Source organism: Chroicocephalus ridibundus, chromosome 1 (genome assembly GCF_963924245.1).
Source record: "Chroicocephalus ridibundus chromosome 1, bChrRid1.1, whole genome shotgun sequence".
Taxonomy (NCBI): Eukaryota; Metazoa; Chordata; class Aves; order Charadriiformes; family Laridae; genus Chroicocephalus; species Chroicocephalus ridibundus.
The window spans coordinates 168,073,584-168,094,524 of record NC_086284.1 but is presented as its reverse complement, the minus strand read 5'-3'; the positions used below and the strand labels follow the sequence as shown (position 1 = coordinate 168,094,524).

General features: G+C 37.7%; 1 protein-coding gene across 11 annotated transcripts in view; it reads left to right on the top strand.

The window, feature by feature from the left end:
• Positions 1-20,941, top strand: part of ANO4 (anoctamin 4) — a 201,991-nt gene that overhangs the window by 103,514 nt on the left and 77,536 nt on the right. For 10 of the 11 annotated variants that reach the window (XM_063322711.1, XM_063322704.1, XM_063322710.1 and 7 more), the window contains 2 exons: positions 19,928-20,028; positions 20,285-20,386. In XM_063322711.1, coding sequence (XP_063178781.1) covers positions 19,928-20,028; positions 20,285-20,386 — 203 coding nt within the window. The remainder of the gene's footprint in view (positions 1-19,927; positions 20,029-20,284; positions 20,387-20,941) is intronic. The other variant, XM_063322708.1, reaches the window with a different exon arrangement.

The following is a 20,941-nucleotide window of genomic DNA, read 5'->3' as shown; positions in this document are numbered from 1 at the left end:
GGAGGTGGGAGGGAAGGTCTTTTTAAGATTTGGTTTTGTTTCTCATTACCCTACTCTGATTTGATGAACAATAAATTAAATTAATTTCCCTGAATTGAATCTGGTTTGCCCATGACAGTAATTGGTGAGCGTCCTTATGCTGACCCACATGCCTTTCGTTTTATTTTCTCTCCCCTGTCCAGCTGAGGAGAGACAGTGATAGAGCAGCTTTGGTGGGCACCTGGTGTCCAGCCAGGGTCAACCTACCACAGATGTCGTTCAGCGTTAATCTGCTACTGTAACTAATATCAAGCATTCAGTGGCTTTCATGCACTCTAGTAAGTTGTTTCAGTCTCTCACTTTCCTGATCCTGTTATTCAATATGTAAATATCTACAGCTAATGAACTTACAATACAAATTATGCAGCCCGCAGGAGCTGTGATTTCACAAACAGCATAATATGCCATTATTAGCAGGTGCAGTTTGTTATTTAATGTTTAGGCACTGTGTCTGATTGCATCCACAAATCATGGATGGAGACATCAAAGTGACATAAACTATGCCTGAAAAAAGGGAACCAGGCTGAAATGCAAGCCCACCACATGCATTATAAGTGAAAGTGCTTCCAACTATTTAATTTGAAACATTGGGATGTTCATTTAATCCAAATTCAGCCAGAGCAAGTTAAAAACAGACTGGTCTTACAAAAATTTATTGTTAGTTCATTATCTAATGCAAATAGCAAGTGGAGTTTCTTTTCAGCAGTGTTTTACAGAAAAATGTATAGGTACAAACAGAACAATGTCCTTTTCCAGAGAGTGCTCTGTACCAAAAAGCATTGTGACTAAACATAAGAGGAGTTTCCAGCTGGCTGGGCTTCTGAGGGAAAAGGTTTTACATTTCAGATACTACATTCATTGTACAGGGCAATGTCAATTTAGAAGAGAAATTTGAGGAGGTACATGGAAGTCTGGATGGATAGAATCTGAACTCAAACTTCAGTGTGCAGTTTTTAAAAGTAACTTTCCTGATTATCTGAGGGAGCCCAGAAATGAATATGTTTCCAAGTTGAGAAGTTCCAGCCTTTAACAGGACTTTGTAAAGCTAGTAGACTAAGAAACAGTTGCCGAAAAAAATTTTCTACATTTGAAGAAAGTATGGCTTTTTCATGCAGTATGGAGGTAATATAGAAAATACGTAGATAACTGAAAAGGGATAAAAAGGCTCCTGAGATACTTCTTTTCCTTCAGGAATATTGAGTAGGATTTTTTTTTGTCAAGGAGTTTCCTGTCATCAGTCTTCACAAATCAGAGTATCAAAATTCTTTTGAAGGACACCAGGCTCACACGAAAAAACAGACAGGCAATAGATTAAAAAAAAATGACGAAGGTTACATATGAGTTGCCCCCTATATGTCAAAAGTCACCTTTCCCTTTACAATAATTGGTCTTAAACTGCAATTATTTTTGAGATGTTGTTTGCCTGCCAGTGGCATCAGGAACAAGCGCAATGCACAAGGCTACAATCACTTAATGCACAGTGAGAGATTTCATTGCCCAAAGGTGACAGGACCGGTTTGCTGCAACGCTCCCTGATGGTACTGGCTTAATGAGCAGAAATCTAGAGCTGTCTGTAGGGAACAGAAAGACGGAGTATACAGAAACACCAGCAGTACGTTTTATGTTCTCATGTCGCATTGATGATTTTGGTGGTGAACTTGTTTTGAAAAGACAGCATTGTATTTACAGCATTACGCTTCTGAACAAATAGTGATGATTTCAAATGGCTGCAGTGCCTTCTTCGTCTAGAGGGACATTTGCATCTTACCCTGCAGCATGAAGTGGTGTGGGGCTGCCCTCCCTGGAAGTACTACCAGGAGGGAAGCATGAATCTGGAAAGGACAATTCCCTTTCTCATCTGCTCTTGGCACAAGGTCTCCAGACTATCTAGTTGTCCGATTACTTTCTTTGTTATACCAGGTTAATTCGGTCATAGAGCAAGTGGAGCATTGACGCTGCGTGCCTCGGATTAACTGTGTTTTAATTGTAGTGAGAGCTTCACAAATATATCTAGTCAAATTACCTCAATACTCAGACTTTATTGAAAAAGACGTTTCAGTTTATGGCTCTCTGGGCCCAAATTAAACGTGGCATTATCCACTGCATCTTTACGTATTTATTTTTTGCTGTTTGAGTGGTAATGAAGTGATGTTGTAAATGAAGTTTAATAAAGCCTGACCTGAGGGAAAAATGTTCCTGAGATAGCCACATCAACTGAAACTTCTGTCAGCCAATTAGTCATAGCCCCCTGTTTAAAGTCTTATCTGGTTTACAAAACGCTCTTCTCTGCACAAATATCTTTTGTATTCTTACATGAAAGCTTTTAAAAAGAGTCTCTAAAAGTGCCTTTTAGGCAAAACAGTGTAACGACCCTTTTCTTTCTTCTTGGAGGACTTCATGGTACAGTATTTGGTACTTCTCTTAGATACAGCTTGTTGTTATTTCTGTTAATAGACTCAAATAGATCTTACTGTTTATAACAATTAAGTGACTCTCCTTTCTGAAGTATCCACTGTCAAGCACTACTATAAGAACTTTGTGCTTACTTTTTTTAACAACCATCTCTTATACCTTTTTAAAATTCAAATCTTTCCATAACGAAAAAAACCTCCACAGTGAAGATATAGGTAGGAGAAGAAGAAAATGGAGACATGTAAATCTTGAAATGATGACTCTATACTTTCTCTTGCAATATGCAAAATTAATGTTATTTTTACTGACTGGTAGATTTGAAGATATTTCCTCATTTCCAATGTGTTTATTTGACCTTCTCCTTTCAGGTTAGTCTATAAATGTCATGTTTTGAAAAACTGCCATTGTAGTCTAGTAATAATGGCAGAGTATTCAAGGATTTTCACGTTCACGTACTTCTATATATAAGGAGTAGAAGTATATAGTTTTCCTGTGTCTTTCTGTGTCTGTAATAACATACCTAACATTGAGTTTACGCTATTTCCTTATGTACAAATTTAAGGGTTTGAATTTAGGTATCAGGTTTTAAAATTAAATTGGTTGGAAAATCATCTCCCATAATAAGGTGTTACAACCCATCCATCAAATTTTAGTGTATTCTTTTCACTTTTTTAGTTTAATTCTCTTAGTTTCAGAAGTAGAAATTGTTTTTTGAAAGACGTGTATCAACAAGCTTATTTGCTTGACTGATAGTTGCTAAATTCCAATGAAGATATTTTTCTCCACTTTTATCATTCTTCCTTTTTCTTCTTTTTTTTTCTTTTTTTTTTTTTTGGTGAGGAAAATTGCATGAAGTCTTTCCAATCAATCTACTAAAACCTCTTTTATTCAGGTCATTCCCTTTAAAATGGCCATTTAAATGAGACACTTATAACACCCTCATGATTCCACTAATTGTGCAAATCTGATTTACTCAATTACCAAACATGAATAAAAATAAAGTTCTGTAATGTAATTTTTCATTTCTTTGGAATAGAAGCTATAAAGAATTTATCCACTTTTAGGAGAAAGCTATTCAGACATGTTTACATGCATTACTTTTTCTAACTTATTTGTAATGCAGGCAAGTAAGATAATTTTGGATATAGACTTCAATTTGATGGTTTGAAGAGGATTTAGCACTTCTCGAGTTATTCTCTTGAGCATACAGATTAGGTCTGAAAGCCCCTTCACCAGGAAACACCAAGCATGCTCCAGTTCAGGATCCTTCACATTATTTTGACTAGGCAGTGAAAAACAAAAGGATTTTTTTTTCTTTGTTGCAATCCAGTTTGTTAAAAAGGAATGTATAAAGTTTCTGTGGAGACTGGAAGAATCACATGAAAGGTACTTTATTTGCTCACAATACTGAGCACTTGTCAACTGGCTCAAGGCCAAAAGGGTCTCTCTACAAAGGAGTTCATTTAGGATCTCTCTCTAAAGGAGATCTATAAAGGATCCTTTTCTTCACCGGGTCCATTTCCTTAGAATTTTTTTCCTTCCAGTGTATGCACATTGGTTAGGTAGGTAGTGAGATCACATCTCTGAAGTTTGTTAGCAAATCAGAAAGCACTCTTGCCTAGTCCAGAGGACTGGCTCTTACCCTGCCCTTTTTATACAATCATAGGATAATGACAATTTGGGTTGGAAAAGACCTCAGGAGGTCTGTAGTCCAATCTCCTGCTCAAAACAGGGTCAGCTATGAGATCAAGACTATGTTGCTCAGGACTTTCACGTGCCTTTTTCCATGTGGATACACCTATTAATTTTTAATGTTTGGGGGTTTTTTTTAGCCTTTCCCTTCCATAAAGGAGCCCAGATACATTTTCTATTTATCTTAAATGAAAGGCAGACGTTACACTCAGTTGTGATATTCCTTAGCCTAACCTCCAGAAATTCCAATAACTCAAGAGTTGTTTCTCCTTATGTGATGTTCTCCACTCAGAAACTTGTCTTTCCATACCTAGACTGCTGTGCTTTTCTGTGTCTTATAAGTTAATAATCTGATCTGTTACCTCATTTTTGGGGAAATCTGGGGACGCTCAGGCTTCCTATCACCATAGGAGTGCTGATGGGGAAGGTATGTCTGAAGGTTATCTTCCTGAAGAAGAACTGTCACCAATGCTAGGTTGGGATGGCCATGGCTTTTCTCTTCTGTAACTGCAGTTCAGTGCAGACTACAGCCTGGCCCTTCATCTCCAGAGTTCTTGAGTTTGTACCGTGAGCACTGTTGCCATTGGAAACTGTGGCTTTCTGAGACAGGATTGGATTAAACAAATGTCCTGAAACAGCAGTTTAGTGGATGGAAGCTGTGTTGTGTAGAACATCCTGGGTCAACAGTCTTGTGCACATTTATGGATTTTATCGTTAGCTTCAGAAATTCACAGGAGAGAAGAATTCAAGTAATAAAATACAGGACGTACTGACCAAAATCAAGAGGCCTTTTAAAGTGCAGAGCACACTAGTGGGAGGCTTTGTTATTTACAGATCTGTATTTCCCTATGTGTTCTCTGTGGGCAGAGTGAATAAGGTGGGATGGAGGAAATGGAGGGCAGCCAAGGTCCTCTAAAATGTTCTTGCTGTCTTGCACATCACTTGCTGTCACTGTGATGTGTCCCAGACAACTAAGCAGTGAAACAGAACCACCCATGAAGGTGCAGTTGTAGGAAGTAAAGTGTCTACGCTACTGCAGAAGTTGGGGTGGGTGGTGAGGAAGGTAACAAGAGTCCAGGGAAAATAAGGTGGCTGTACTGCAGAGTGCCAAGAGGGAAGACAGCCATCTTATTGACTGTAGCTGTTTGCAACGTAGATATGTGGATGGGGAGGAACAAGCCCTTCTGGGCAGCAGTTCATCAATCTGAGGAAAATAGAACAAATGAATTGTACCCTGAAGGTGCCTGTTCCTCTCCATTGCAGACACCTAAACATAGTTGCCCTGAATCATACCTGTGATGTCTGCTCCTTGGGAGTAAGCCTTCAGGCAACTTCTCAGGACCAGTGGGCTCAGAGCCATGATAATGACAGTGTTTTGATACAAATATAGCAGCCTGCCAGTGTCCAGCAGAGGAAATTTGGTCAGATATTTGGCACATGCTATATCTATAAACTATTAAAGATAAGCGTTTTTGTTTGTCCTGTGCCCAAGGGATATCTATGGACTTACATGAGTAGATCTGTGGATTGCAGGATCAGCCCCATACTGGTGGAGTGTAAAGCAAACAGCTAACAGAATTGTGTGACAATTGTAAAGTTCAATTCTAAAAACCCCAAGCTATGGAATAGATTAATGCTTCTGCAGATTTTCCGTTATTTGACATCTTCTGTTCTTTGCTGTTTTGACTGTGAACTGATGAGTGCTTGCCATGCCAATTTACGTTTCCATCTTGGCCTGTTTTTTTGTCTCTGTTGTGAAAGGAAACAGAATTCATGTGTCTTACTAATGCATTATTCCAGCCAAAAGGCACAATGTAAAAATGGCATGGGGAAGGTGAGCACATAGGAGTTTGGGGAAAGAGGGTGAGAAAGATGATGGTCAGAAAGCATTAAGAGGAAGCTAGCTAGTATCAAGATGTGGAGTCATATCTGCATTAAATCACAGCAGACAAGTAAGAAAAGGCCCCTTCTCACTGTATAACTCCCCCTATAAAAATCTGAGTGTAAATTCTTCTTAGAAATACACTAGCCTTTAACATCTTGAAGCAAATCTTTTGTATTTATAGAGGAGGACTTAACAGAAAGCAGGGAAGGAGGAAGGCAAGGAATTAATAGTCATTAGTGTAGATCAGACTCAGCAGTTTTAGCTGAAGAAAGAGAGAAACATCTTGAAAATGTGAAAGCATTTCATTTAAACAGATTCAAAATTAAATGCCTGATATTAAAATGCTGTGCTAGTTGATAAAAAAGGCTTAGCTTTACAAAAGAGAAAACATAAAGAAAAAAAAAAAGAGAAAATGTTTAGAAGTGATTACATAATCCAGTAATACACCAAAACATGCTATTTTGTGTCGACAATATTTAAGCTTAAATCAAATTGAAATTTTTCATGTGCTTACCTACATATTTTTAGAAATCTTGTTCAATTTACTTCATTTTCATATAATTTATTCAGGTTGGTGTTGAACCAAAATGCATTTCTTTCCTAAATGGCATCACAGGTTATTGCTGAAATTTTCATATAGGACTAACTCTGCCTAGCTAAAAACAGTTTTTATTTGCTGATTCTGTTCTTAATTTATTTCATAGACTATCTATAAGGCGTCAAAGATATTTTCCATCAGATACCGTGTAACATAAAAGAAAACCTCATTTCCTAAACTAGTCACTAGGTTCCTGGTGCAGAAATGAGCTGACAGCAGCCTTTGCAGTCAGGTTCACCGCACAGGCATTTTCTTCCTGTGATTACAGGAGAGTAAAATTAGATCAACAGCCTGGGACACAGTGCTAGGTCCACAATTTAGTTCAGATCTTGTCAGCGATATACTTGGAAGCGAATGGATTACTTGCACTTACATTTCTTATCCCGCTTTCAGAGATTGTCACGGTCAGATCCTAAAAATTTGCAGTGGGAACATGAATGTGTTTCAGGTTTTCTTGAACACCTAGAATTTGTATTTTCTAAAAAGTGCACACGCGCCTCTCTAAATGTCTGACAGACATTCTCCTTAACTCTATCAGTAAAGCCCCAGAGCACTGTCAACAAACTGTTACCAATATCCAAAAGGACTGATCTGGTTCATTGCCTTTCTCTTGAGTACCTAGCCTCTTGTAAATTGAATTGTTCTAAGTTAAGTGTATGTCTTTAACGAAGGGAATACATGGTTCTAAGCATAGGACCACTCTTCCGGATCTGTGGCTTTTAAAAAGGAAGTGACACCATTATTTTCTCTCTGAATTCCTGTTTTCTTTTTCTAGTACTTGGGTTGTGCTATGCTTATTTTGCCTAGTGTGTTGTCTCTCAAGATGAAATACTCTATTTTCTGGATCTTGTAATATCACATCTTCTCGGCCAGAGTGAAGATGAGCTGTGCCAAATAAGGGAGGTTTGATTTCATAATGTTTTACAAATACTCGATTCTCTAACAAATCATAATAGAGGAGACGGGGAGGGTGTGGGGGTCGCAAGAGGCTAGCAGTCCCTTCCAAAGCTCCAAGGGCAGGCCAACTACACACTACCAATTCCTTAACCAACCTTTTTCTAAATGCCAGAAGCCTCCCTTGCCAGATCACTCTAATGCTTCAGTATTGTTCAGCTTGATTTTTTTTTTTTTAAGTATCTGACATAAATCTCCTTTGCTACAATTTAATCCTGTTATTTCTTGCCTCATTCAGAAGTAACATGGAGAGATCATTCCCTTCCTATTAACAAGTACTTGTTACTTATTTTTAAAATGTTACTGTGTTGTCTGGCTTCACAATTTCTTCTGTATTTTGGATCACCCCGGCTCTTTCAATTCTTTCCTCTACGTCAAGTTTCCTAAAACTCTTGATCATTCTTATGGTCCTGCGCTGATCTTTCTTTAATTGATCCATATATTTCTTACTCAGGCTGGACTTTACCCTCTGGTGAATAGCGATACAAAATAAAGGACCAGGGAATTTAAGCCCTAAATGCTCTTAATTTGATATTTTTTTCCTCTTCATGCCCCTTACCCAACTCTAACTTCTGTTGCTAACTTCTCTTCTTGATCCTAACAGTGTGTTCACGTTTGCTGCATTTTTTACTTTTCAGCCCCCTCACTATCTCTGCTTTCTGTGCTACCATAGCACGTTTGTCAGACCTAGAGTGTCATGTGAGAGAAGCCATTTCCCTAAGCACAGAGTGTGATTTTTTTTCTCCCCTTTTTTGTTTGTTCTTCATTATACATTAAAAAATTTCATACGCTGCAATAAGTTCATCACTGTAGGCACTTGGTGACATTTCCAACATTAGACTTTTTATTTTCTTGTCAGTGTTGCTGTCACTGCACTTTCCACCAAACATGCACAGTGGTGGTGGTTGCTCAGTTGTTATTCAGAGCTCTTCCCTTATTAGTATTTTGGTATTTTCCTGTTAACTTTTCATGTTTTAAAGGAGAGATGGCATTCGTGCTAGATGGGTCCTTCACTTAAATGCTGCCAGAAACAAAAATGTTTTAAAAACTTTCATTTTGCTCCCACTTTGTGCTTAAATACCATCTGGGCAAATCGAGAATTCCCACATTCTTCTTCCCCTGGTAGTCTGTGGAATTTTATATACGTTTATTTTATACAAGGATCCTTCATTTCAAAGGTTAAGACGACTTCCTTTAACTTTCTCAAATTGAAGTTTGAAAAAATACAGATGTCTGTAATTTGTTGTGCTCCAGAAGTTGTCACTGGCAGAGGTCTGACACTGGAAATGCCTCCATCGTACATCATACACAGTCAGAGAGTGACGGGTAGGACTAGTTGCTTCCGTGGTTGTGTGAGGGATCCTGGGAAGAGAAAAGCGACATTGACTGATGTGGAGGAGACAAGCAAAGAAGACAGAGAGGTGGGATTCTGGAGAAGGAAACAAATATACCAGTGGAGAAGTTTGTCAGTTGTGTATCTGTAGGTATATTTAAGAAAGATGGAGGGGGAGCTTCTTTAAAATATTATGCTGCAGAAATCAGTTGTTCTGGGTTTTTTTTAATTTTTCTTTCCACTTTGAAAGTTAATATGGCAACTGTGGACAGTAGGGCAATGACATTATTTTATGAAAGAAATTCACCAGTTGTGTTACTGTGATGATAATAATTCAGTTGCAAAGCTTTCAGTAGCTAGTAAAAAGAACGTAGATAGGTATGTGCCATACAATTTTAATACCGTTTCTTCCCTAGCCAAATCACCACTCTGTTCTGATATTTGAAAGAGATTATGCATGAGGGTGTATGTGTGTTTGTACAGCAGAAGTAACCATAGTGACTCGGTAACGTTGTATCAAATGATGCAAAGCACATTTTTACACTACGTTTCTTGGACATGCTAGGTGTTATATTTTAAGTATTTGACAGAAACTACAGCCTGCGGTGTATGAACAATTATAATTCCCTAAGTGGTGGTTTGTTGAGAAAGTGTTCTGCAATTTGGATAATTTTTTCCCATTGTCTAGTGATGTAACACTAATGGAATTTCCCACCATTTAAAAAAATCTTTTCTAATATTCATTGGGCCCAAACTGTTTTGGTTTTAAGCAAATTCCTTTCAACAAAAGGATGGAAATATTAGCTATAGAGCCCTTGATGTATGAGCCATATAGATTTTTTTTTCAAAAATCATCTAATGAAAGTATAATTTTCCTGTCAGGAAATCTCCATAATAGAAGAAAAAGTCTATAGTAGTGCATCTACAAAGTGTTAGAAAAACTGGGATTATTAAGTGAAGTGAGATTTTATCTTATTTTTATTTTCATGTTGCATTTTTACACTTCCCCATATAAGTGAATGGAACAGATTGCTGTAAGAATGCTACTTCCAGAGGTATGATAGTCTGAGAATTTCAATTCTACTCCAAAGTTTTACATAGAATAAAAGTGTTTGAATAGTACTACAGAGCTAAAAAACACTTTGGGAACTGCTGTTTCGCCTTTGCACTGTGAGCTCTCTGCTGCAGCTCTCACAGGCACAGCCCCCTGTGTGGAAAGTAGGCAAAATAAAAAATTCTAGAAACGTTTATATGTAGTGTTATTTGTGTCAATAGGTAACAAAGATTTTTGCAGTTTCCTAAAATGAACAATCTGCCTTTTGCTAGCTGGGGACTTCTGAAAAAGAAGTAGTATTTCTTCATTTCTAGGGAAAGATAATATTGTCTATTAAGCAAAGATATTCATTACAGCAGGTTCCACAGTGCAAGTGAATTTGGAGAGGAGGATTCTTTGCCAGTGTACGTGTTACTCGTGGCCTTGTTTCACAGTATCATAGGGATCTCAAAATTCAATATCATTCAGCAAACAATTTTAGGATTAGTATCATCACTTTGCAACATATGAAAACAGATCACAGCTATTGTTACCTCATGTGATAGTGTTGTTGGCTTTCAAGCAAAAGAAGAATTGCTTGTTTTCTGTAGCTCCTCCATTAAATCTTCATATAAGAGCTCTGAACTAGGAGAGCAAATCATCTTTGTCCTCTGTCACATTTATCTGAACCATTAAAATATTGAGCTCCATCTGGTGCTGCTTTTCTCTTCTGTGTCATACAGGAGGTGTTTTCATCCAGCGCCTTATGTCAATAGGCACATTGGGAACAGCAATAATTGATCCATAGTGGAGCTTGTGTTTAGGTGTCTGCCTTGTCAGTACATTGTGCCATGTGTGGATGTTCCTTTATCACAACAAATTAGAGCAGTCCAAACCAAAATCATAATTTGCCCTTGTGATATATTGACCTTGTTTCATTTAAAGCATACCTAGCAAATGAAGGGATTTGTACAGAGATGCACAAAGGATCCAGTATTCTCCCTTCTTAGTTTAGAGATACTGTATTTCATCTTGTCTTCAGTTAAATTCTAATTATGCTACCTTTGCTTAAGAAACTTCTGTTTCTGGTGTGTATTTTTTCAACATCGGGTGATCTAGTTATATACAGAAATCAAATTACTTTGAGCTTAGCTGAGTGGAGACAGATGAAAAATCATGTAGACCATCAATTATTTGGAATTTTCTCTCTGTGCTGGACTGTAACATTCCTTTTAATGATGAAACTGAAATTGTGAGTTGGTGAAGCTAGCACATTATTTGTCTTTCTCTCTTGTTGTTTTGCATATTTAATATTTTGTGCGAAGTTTTACAAAGTCTGAGCATGCTTTGGGATTTAGAAAAAGGTAAATCTACCTAATTATATTAATCTGAATTGTGGGCTGAACAGTGGTAATCAAACCTATTCTCCTCTCACCATCATATCTTTCTTTGGAAAGCACTTCCCTTTCAGGTAGTAATGGTGGTGTATCTGGAGAGATGGCCGCTCTACCACATGCTTCGGCAGACTTCCAAGGCAACTTCCCTTGTAGAATTGCTGTTTACACCCTTTCAATGCATCAGAGCACTTGAATACCTTTAGCAAAACTACAGAGGGCAGTTGCTTAGAAATTCACTGTGGTCATCTTATTAAAGGAATATAGCAATTGTTTGTACAATAGGCAAGAGGAAAGGGAAAATGGCTTGCTCATGCCTCTGCCTTCAAATGAGCCAGGCAGAAGAGTTTTGCAGCACAGAGTTGAACAACGTGAAATGAATTATCAGAAGATGGCTCTTCAAACTCTTTCCAATTCCATTATCCTAGCAGTAAGATAAGTAAAGCATGGAAAACTGAGAAGTGAGTCAAGGGAACAGGTATTTGAGTCGCCCAGACTATTGGAGTTTATGGGGAACTATAACTGGTAGAGTTGTGAGTGATTCAGATTCTTCACATGCATTTTCCTCCTTCATTTAACTGGGTCTTGCATGTTATTTGGTGCCTTTCCTTTCCTCCAAAATGGGGACCTGCCTCAAATCTGAGAAGGTGCTGTCAGATTGGTCTGCTGTGACTTTCCCTTTCCTGTAGAACAGAGGCACATGTGTGTCTTGCACAACCAGGAAATGATGCAGAGACCCCACCAGGTGTTGCCAAGTGACTTAGCAGGTATTATAGTCGCACTGGCACAGGACAAGACCCGAACTAATCAGCCATGCTAAAATGCATGTGCACTAACCCCACTGCTCCCTCTACAGACAGGGCTGACATCTCTGCCTGTAATTCCTCACATTGTGGTTACGTAGCTGACTTGAAGAACTTGGGGCTTCATTGTGCCATGTGGACTGAGCTAAAGCCTCTCTCCTGATAGTGTCATTTGGAGTAGGCTCTTCCTCAGCCGTGGTCTTGTTGAGTTCACTGGTGCCTCTCTTTAGAAAGAATTTTGCATTACACTGTCAAATACAGAGGTATACAGACTGTAACAGAGAGCTACAGGACAGTTCACTGCATCCTGGGAAGTGTTGACTGTGAAGACTTTGGAGTCTAGGTTGGTAGCCATGTAGGTATTTCTTGTCTCATTGTATGACCTGAGAAACAAGACTCTGAAGAGGGAGTCAAACAACGAAATACCTTCATCTTGCTGGAGCATGGGCAGGTGCTCAGAACCTGGGCTACTCCAAATGCTCCACATGGGAGGTCAGTGGTGGCCTTTCTGTCCAGAGATGCTGTGGTGCCCACAGAGGTTGTGAGGTCTCCTTCCACAGAGATATTAAAAACCTCAAAAACCACTCCAGTTGTCCCTGCTTTGAGGAGGGATTTGAACTGGATGACCTCCAGATGTCCCTTCCAACCTCTGTTATTCTATGATGCTATGATAAGCAGCTTGTTCAGTTCCTCTAGGTTATTTGTATGCAAAAGCTATAATAACCCTGCCTGCACGTTTTGTGTGTTTGATTGATTATTAAGTTTGTGAAATTAACTGTTGGACAAAAAATAAATTGCCTTTTTCTTTGCCAAAGCAATGTTTCTCCAATAAGCCTCTAAAAGCAAACATGAATATTTAATAGACAATTCATTAAATGTAAGTATTTCCTACTTCAAAAAATTATTAATGAGACATAAATCTGTATTGGAAAAATATTGGTTTTATATTTTACACTTGGGATAAGTCACAAAGGAAGCTGCCTGATAAAATGTAGTTCAATTGTATGATGTATTTTTAATGGCTTGTGGTGCCAAAAGTAAAATATTGTACATAAGAGATCATTTTTGGCCAATAGTACAGTCAAAAAGGTTTGATGATCTCGACCATCACTGTATAAACTATTAACATTCTTAATCTAAAATTGGAGTATGTAACTGATGTAAAGAGACTTAATGTCAAATAACATATTCATAAGAAAAAGCAGATTATTCTGCCCACAGGTTTTAGCTATCTGCATTTTCAAATGTGTGAATAATTAATTTCACATGTTTATAGTAATTTTCCAGTCCAGAGGAATTAAAAGATGCATCCTGTTTGTTTGTCAGACGAAATCCTTATGATTATCTACAGAGATCTTACCCAGATGGGTCAAACCTGTATCCATTCAGTATTTGCTAAGGGGATTATCAAGAAATCTTTTATCATCTCACGGTCAGATCAACCTCTTCCATTAAGATGTTCATGCTGCAGGTATTTCTAATCCTTTTCTCTAGGAAGTGGGGTCCAAGTCAGAGGATATTGTTTCCGTGGTAGGTTTACTACACCTAAGTTACCTTGCTGTGAGATCCATCCTGTGGATTCAGATAACATTAATTAGAATTAAAGACATCTTTTCTCATGTTGTTTCTTATCTCAAAGGAATTTGTATCTCTCTATTACAGATTGTGAGCTCATCATTGCACAGTAAACTTGAGCAATGAGATAGTATTTGCATTTTACATCAACTCAAGTAACCCACCCTGTTCTTTAAGCTGCCCTCCCACTCACACATTTTTGTCTACATGAAAGGACATTTGCAAACATTTCCCCTTGTTACTAACTCTGTTCTAGCATTGAGATCCTGTCAACTGCTGCCAGAAATTAAGCACTGTAACAATGACACCTGCTCTGAGTTGGATTAGATGACACATTGCCTGAATGCTGGCAATAGGCAGCCACCTGCCTGCATTACTAACTCCACTAGAGCTGAACCTCTGGAAGTATTTTTCAAAGTAAAAATAAAGCTTCACCCCATCATCAAATTTTGTCATGAGATTTCATATAAAAATAATTTTAAATTGTAATCATGTGACTCCATCTCTTTATATCAAGTTATTCTATATTTTATATGTCAGTGTCCTCTCATGTCAAAATTGTTTTATTAGCAGCTTCCTATTTATTCATTAGGGCTTTCTTGCTTCACTCTTATTTTTATTCTTACTGCTTTTGCCCTACAGTTTCTTGTAAGTCAAAAGCTTCTTAAAATCCTAATTAAAATGTGAGCAGTATATTCCTCTTTTTTGCTAAACCTGTACTTTGATTGAAAGTATATACATGAAAGATATTGGGACTATTATTTACTAGATTCCCCTGATCCATGAACATGGCAGTTAATGCTTGTCAGTATGTAATATTTTCCCTGAAACCGGACATATATTGACAGTATCTAAATAATTACCCAGTGGTAATGTATGCAGTTTTGAAAAGTATTAGCAGCATATTACTGCCGCTTTTTCATTTCTATGGAATGACCCTTTGGAATTTACACTTTTGTTTTGCAAAGGAAGAATGGTTTAATCAACCAAAATTTTCTGGGTTTTGTATTTCCACTTAATTCATTCCACATGGAAATCAATCTGTGCTGTTAACAGAGTAATTCTGAAAAACAGTGGAACCTGTAGCAGTTACTGTTTAATACTCTGCACTCAGACATCATACGGAGCTTGATTATAGAGAAAATTGTTACTAGAGGAAGGATGCTGATTTTCTCTTATTTTTGGATTTTCACGCATTATGGTCTCAACAGAAATAAGCTACGTTTGCCAACAGTTAAAGAGCTGTTCCTATTCTGGGTTTTTAACTTGCCTTGCCAGGGTCTTGCTAAGGTAGGCAGGGTTTAATTCTGGTTGCTGGATCTGTTTCAAAATCTTATTTATCTCCTTTTACGAGGAAGGTTTTAAAAGGTGAGGAGAGCCTCAGTCTTGAGTATTTTTCTCTTAAATAATGATAGGGAAGCATTGTTTTTTTGCAGTTGCCTGTCTAGTAGCCTCAAGGCAAATAAACAATTACACCATTCGATTGGAGACACTGTAATTTTATCCTTCCTCAAGGTTATATGCTGTGAATATCTTTTCTCAACTTTCTTAACTTTTATACTCAAAAAATGCTTGTATTAAGGCAAGTCCTACAGGTTTTTTTTGTCTTAAAATGACTTGGCAATATTATTGATAATGAACCAAAAAAAGTCTTGGTTGGAGGAGAATGTTCAAGAGGGTATTTGACAAAAGATACTAACCTCCAGCCTTGATCCTGGAAGACAGCCTGCAAATACAGCAAAATGTAGGCTTTTCAAGAGACGTTCAATGTCAGCACAACTTTGCTTCCATTCAGACTAACAATGATATCTTCAGAACAAGCAGAGTCAGGTCAATAGTGAATATATATATTTCAATCCTGCATCAAAAGGAGTTAGAATGCCTGCAGGAGTACATGTGAGTTTAGTAGCTGGTACTTAAATTAAACAGCAGTTAACACCACTCTGTGCCCACTTTCAGAAAGATAATAAGAACCTGCCCTTTACAAGTTTTCCTTGGCCTAGCTGATGACTGTAACTCACCAAAGCAGGTGTTTATGCTTTTGGAGTTACATAAATGGCCCGTACGTTAGTCTCTGCCACTTCTTACCTAGTGATACTGGAGAAGAATACCAAGCTTTGTTTTGAAACTTGTTTGTGGTTGGTTTGTTTTCCTTGGGAAATACAACATCTGTATAAACTTAACGGTAAAAGAGAAAGGTCGTCTTGCCAGAAGGGCAAGTTTATAACATGTGGGCCTATGGTACTGCCTGTATTCTAGGATTGGCAGCAATTATATGGTACTAAAGTGATTTTTCAGTGAAGCCCGAAAGTTTGGAAATTAGTGAATATCTCTGATACAGAGATATGAGCTATAGAGATTTGTGATTATCAACTACTGATTGAATATTTTCAGGAATTACAGAATATGATTTCCAGCTGTAGAAGGGTGTTGGGGAGTGGAACGAAGAAGGACGGAAAAATTACAGATTGTGAAAAATAGTAGATTAATGGCACTGAACACTGAAACTCATTGTATATTGACTATCTGTAATCCAGACTCTGGTGATCTGAATTCTACTGTACAAACCTGTGTTGAAGATCAGGGTTCAATTAAACTAACCGCAACTTGCTAGTGCTTCTTAATCAGAATAATAATTTATAAAGAGTTCTTGTAAGACACAAGTTCTTTTATAACTGTTTTGCACTGAACATTTTAAATTTTCATGAATTTTCTTATCCAGAAACTTGTAGTTTTCAACCAACATTTCTCTGGAGAAGAGTACAGTTCTTCCATAGAAAATACTTTTTTCTCCAGCCAATTTCAGTAAGCGAATCGCCGAGAGGCTGTGAAATCTCTGCCTGTGGACATATTCAGGACTCAGTGGGACAAGCCTGTGAGCAACCTGATCTAAGTTGGCCCTGCTTTAGCTAGAGCGTTAGCCCAGATGACTCCTAGAGGCCCTTTCCAACTTTACAAGTCCGTAATTCTCTGATTCTGATAAATCTTTGGTCACACTGCGTTTGCAGTGCTCTGAAGACCAGCAAGAATGTTATTACTGACCCGAAGAAAATCTGTTTTGCTATGGATAGTCCTCCTTAAGAAATCAGTTTGAAATAAACAATTTATTTGAATGTTGGTGACCTGGCAGTCATAATATGGTGATAACTCTATGGGCACTGGTGCTGCAGGTATATTCCAAACATTTATTCTATTTTTGTGTTTGCAAAGTGTTTTCTCTCATTGTCTGTCCCCTTGATTTCTCTGTTTTTCTTTCTTCATCATCTAAACATCACTTTCTAGCAGATTGCTCATGTCAATAGTCATCTTATTTAAATTTCCAGGGGGAGCAATGTTACATTGATTTTTGTTTGCATGTTCCCATAATGTGAAATTGAGTTTACTTCTCCAAACCATTTAATGAGCCAAGCCTCGAAAGTCAATTACAACAGAAGAATGCTGCTCTCCTCTCAATGAAACATTTAGAAGCTGAAAGATACAGTGTCTAAATAGTAATCTAACAAGGAGAGTTTAGGAGATTCCATTCACTAAAGTATTTTTGTAACTAAGATGATACTCTTGATATTTTTTTCAGGTATTTTGATTAGCTAGTCTCTCCTTAGATTAAGCAGATGTGACATTTCATTCAATTACTCCTCCATCTGTATTTGTTCTTCTCTTTCCAGTCTTGTTTTTCTCAGGCTTTCTTAGTCCTTTCATTTGTGAACACTTAACATGAGCAAACCCAAGAGAAATGGATTTCCATGTTAATAATTTAGCATTATTATCTCTTTCTTCTGAAAATATCTGAACCTCACAGATGTATTTTGGTTAGATCTTCTGTTGACAAAGCTCATAAAATAACATTACAAGATACTGAGTAGAAAATATTCTTAAAACATCTGTATTGTGATAACTATATGGGAGTTTTTTGTGTTTCTTTGTAAAAACATGTAACACATAAGAAATCAAATGTAGATGAAGATAGTGCTCACTTGTGAAACAGCATCTCCACAAGTCGTGTTACTGTGTCTGCCATATCTAGTATGGCTTAAACTACAATGTGCTGGAAAATGCCTATAAACCTCCTTTTTAATAGCCATTACTAAATTTACAGGCTGTTATTAAAAAATTTCCTCCATTTCTCAAATTTTTTTTTGTGTGTCAGAATCATAGTTTCCTTCTGTATATTTGGTTTATTAGATGGTTCTTTTCAGTTTTGGTGAGTTTCATTTGTTTTTTTTTAATCCGAGCTGTTTATGACAAAATTACCAGTCCACTGTTGACTTAACCTCATCTTCGAGACAGTAGTTTGGAGGAAGTTTTCAGAGTAGTAGAACTTAGTCTTGGTTTTGTGGTATCAATTGCTCAAGTCTCATGTGAAAATAAAAAATAATTTATGAATTGTACCTATAAAGAAAAACATCATCAGAGGCCTGATTTAGAATCTGTAAAAGTCAATGGAAAGAGTCCAACTGAATTCATTGTCTCTGAAGCACAAGTCTTGAGGGTATTTTGTTGCTGTTGTATCTTTTTCATGTTGAAATAGTCTTCAGAAAGTCATCAGCAAAAGAACAGCAAGATTTTTTTTCTGCAGTTTTTAATATCAGAAAGTCACTTGTTCCATTATGCGCTAAATCCATTTTTTCAGGCAGCCTGATAGTATTTGGGTACAAATATTTCCTTGTGTCCATTTTTGAGGATTCTGATATTCTGTTTATTTAAAAAAATATTAACTCTGTAGTGACTGGGTTGAGATTATTATTTTTTTCTGTGCTAAAGAAAATCATATCTACATATCTTAACTTTTGGAGCTTTCATTCCTATCACTTCACAAAGCAATAATAACATTCTAGCTACTCTAAGGACATGAACATGCTATAGTAGTTTCAATAATTTCAGCATCTGTGACGATAGTGGAGGGAAGAATCAAATAGGTGTCAAAAGTATAAATGTCAGCCTCCCACCCATATTTATCTGTAGCTTCCAGAGAAACAATACTAGATTTAAGAACCCCTGGTAAATTGTGTTAAGAATTAACGCGAGAAACATTGAATGTAGTACAATGTCTAAAAAACTAGGAAATCATCACTGAAGAGAACTAACAATTTTCTTGCCTGATTTTCTCAGTCTTCACACTTTCCTTTTCTCACACCCTGTACACCTTTACCCATTTCCTGGGTATTCCTCAAACTCAGCCTGTAGTTGTCCCTGTTAATGTGATCCATTCAGTTATCTAAAGCTGTATTGTATGCAATTTTATGAGAATTTCATTGATTTTCATTAGAATTTGAACAGTTATCTTCCAGTATTAATATGTGGCCGTCTGTGTTCTCAGGTCGGCTTCAGCCAACCCTGCTGTAGCTTCCTTGTAAAGCACTATTTCTCCTCCTGAATGCAGAGCTAAATTTCTCCCCTTCTCTTCTTTACTCCATATTCTCTGTTCTTCGCCAGGCAGCCTTCTGTTAGGTAACAGCCATTCTGGTGCACATACCCTACATAAAGCACTCTTCATGCTACATACAACCCATAGAAAAGAAGACAGGACTGTGAAGAGGTCTTGCTGGCATAGTCATGGCCCTCAACCTTCCTGGGCAACAAACCTGTACCATATTATGCTGTGGGCAGCATCAAATTTCATTTTTCCCCACTGGCTTTAGTTCTAACATTCTGAATTCATGTGGCCAAGAGGGAAGCTGGAGGACAGGAAGCTGGAAGCCATGGCTCTGCAGTCGGACTTCGCTATTTGTCCATGTGGGGCAACAAGGATAAGACCACGCTGTCACACAAATGTTTCTTGATTGCTAGATGTGCCACCACACATCTGCACTTCTGTGTGTGTGTGTGAGTGCAGAAAACCAAGTCAATTGTCAGAATTAGATCCTGACTTTCCATTTTGCCTTTAGCTGAAGTTCAGGACCCAGCTTCCAGACCCAGATTTACCCACCAATCTTGTTGCCTCTCCACACTTGGGTAACCCACAACTCCATGTCAGCCTCCCCTCCATGCCGTCTTTTCCATGTGAAGGAAGTGCACATGCAGGCCAGAAAGGAGTCACAGCATGGCTTTCAGGAAACCAGAAGGAAAACGAGTTGAAAAAATACTGGTAGAACGACACGTGCTTGAGGAAGAAACAGGAAGTGGGAGGGAGGGATGACCACTGACCATGGTTTCTTTTTTTTTTCCTTGAAAAAGTAAGCCTTGATGGCTGTTTTGTTTTTCTTTTGCAGTCGTCTCTAACAAACAGTGACATCATCTTTGTGAAGTTGCATGCCCCTTGGGAAGTCCTGGGCAAATACGCTGAACTAATGAATGTAAGAATGCCTTTCAGGTAGGTGTAGTTGTATTTTGTCTCAACCTCCAAAGTCACACTATACTATAAAGCTAATGTAACAGTAACACCAAAATGCACATGGAAAAGCTCTTCTATAACATACCACACATCTTTAGAAAATATAAATGGAGTACCTTAGATACCATATTCATTGCTGTTTCTTGTTAATGCCTGCAATTTCAGTACAATACTGGTGTGAAATTAAGGTGAGCTGTAGCAGTGCAGCTGTTTTCATGGGGTATTCTATCCTTAGGCCCTTTAACCCCTTCAATGCTGGAGCCCCCTGCATACTTGTGCGCTGCTGTTTTTTAAATGGACATTTCATTGAAATCAATGGGAGGTCAAGAAGATCCAGGTACGTAAGGCAGCACAGAAGGTGCATGTCTGTTGGACGTATCTGGTATGTTCAGCACCTGTAAATTGCTTGTATAGTGTGTAATTATGGAAATACAGCTTATAAATAAGTATCACATCTAATAGGAGAACAAGTCAGACTATTAATGCTTTTTTCTGTGGAGAAAATAAAGAACTTATATTAAATGCTACTGATAACCAAATTCATTCCACACTGCCATTCAGATTACTTTTATCATTTATTTAATATTTTTTGCATGTTGGGCTATGAAATTTTTGATCTAAAATATTGATTTTACTCTGCTGGTTATCAGAACTGTTAAAATAGCCTAAAGACTTCCACTGGAACTGACCAAAACCCATGAACTGAGAGGTCTTGATTCTTCTTTCAATTAGCAGGGTTTATAGATGCATAGCTCCATTGATTTTAATGGAATTACTCCTGAGCAAGAAAAGGATCAGACCCAGAATATGCAACTAGTGAGTTGGTGTCCTTTGTAGGATTTCTTCTGTTTTCTTCTTCCTTAAGGATGAAAAATGCCTTTGGTATGAGACA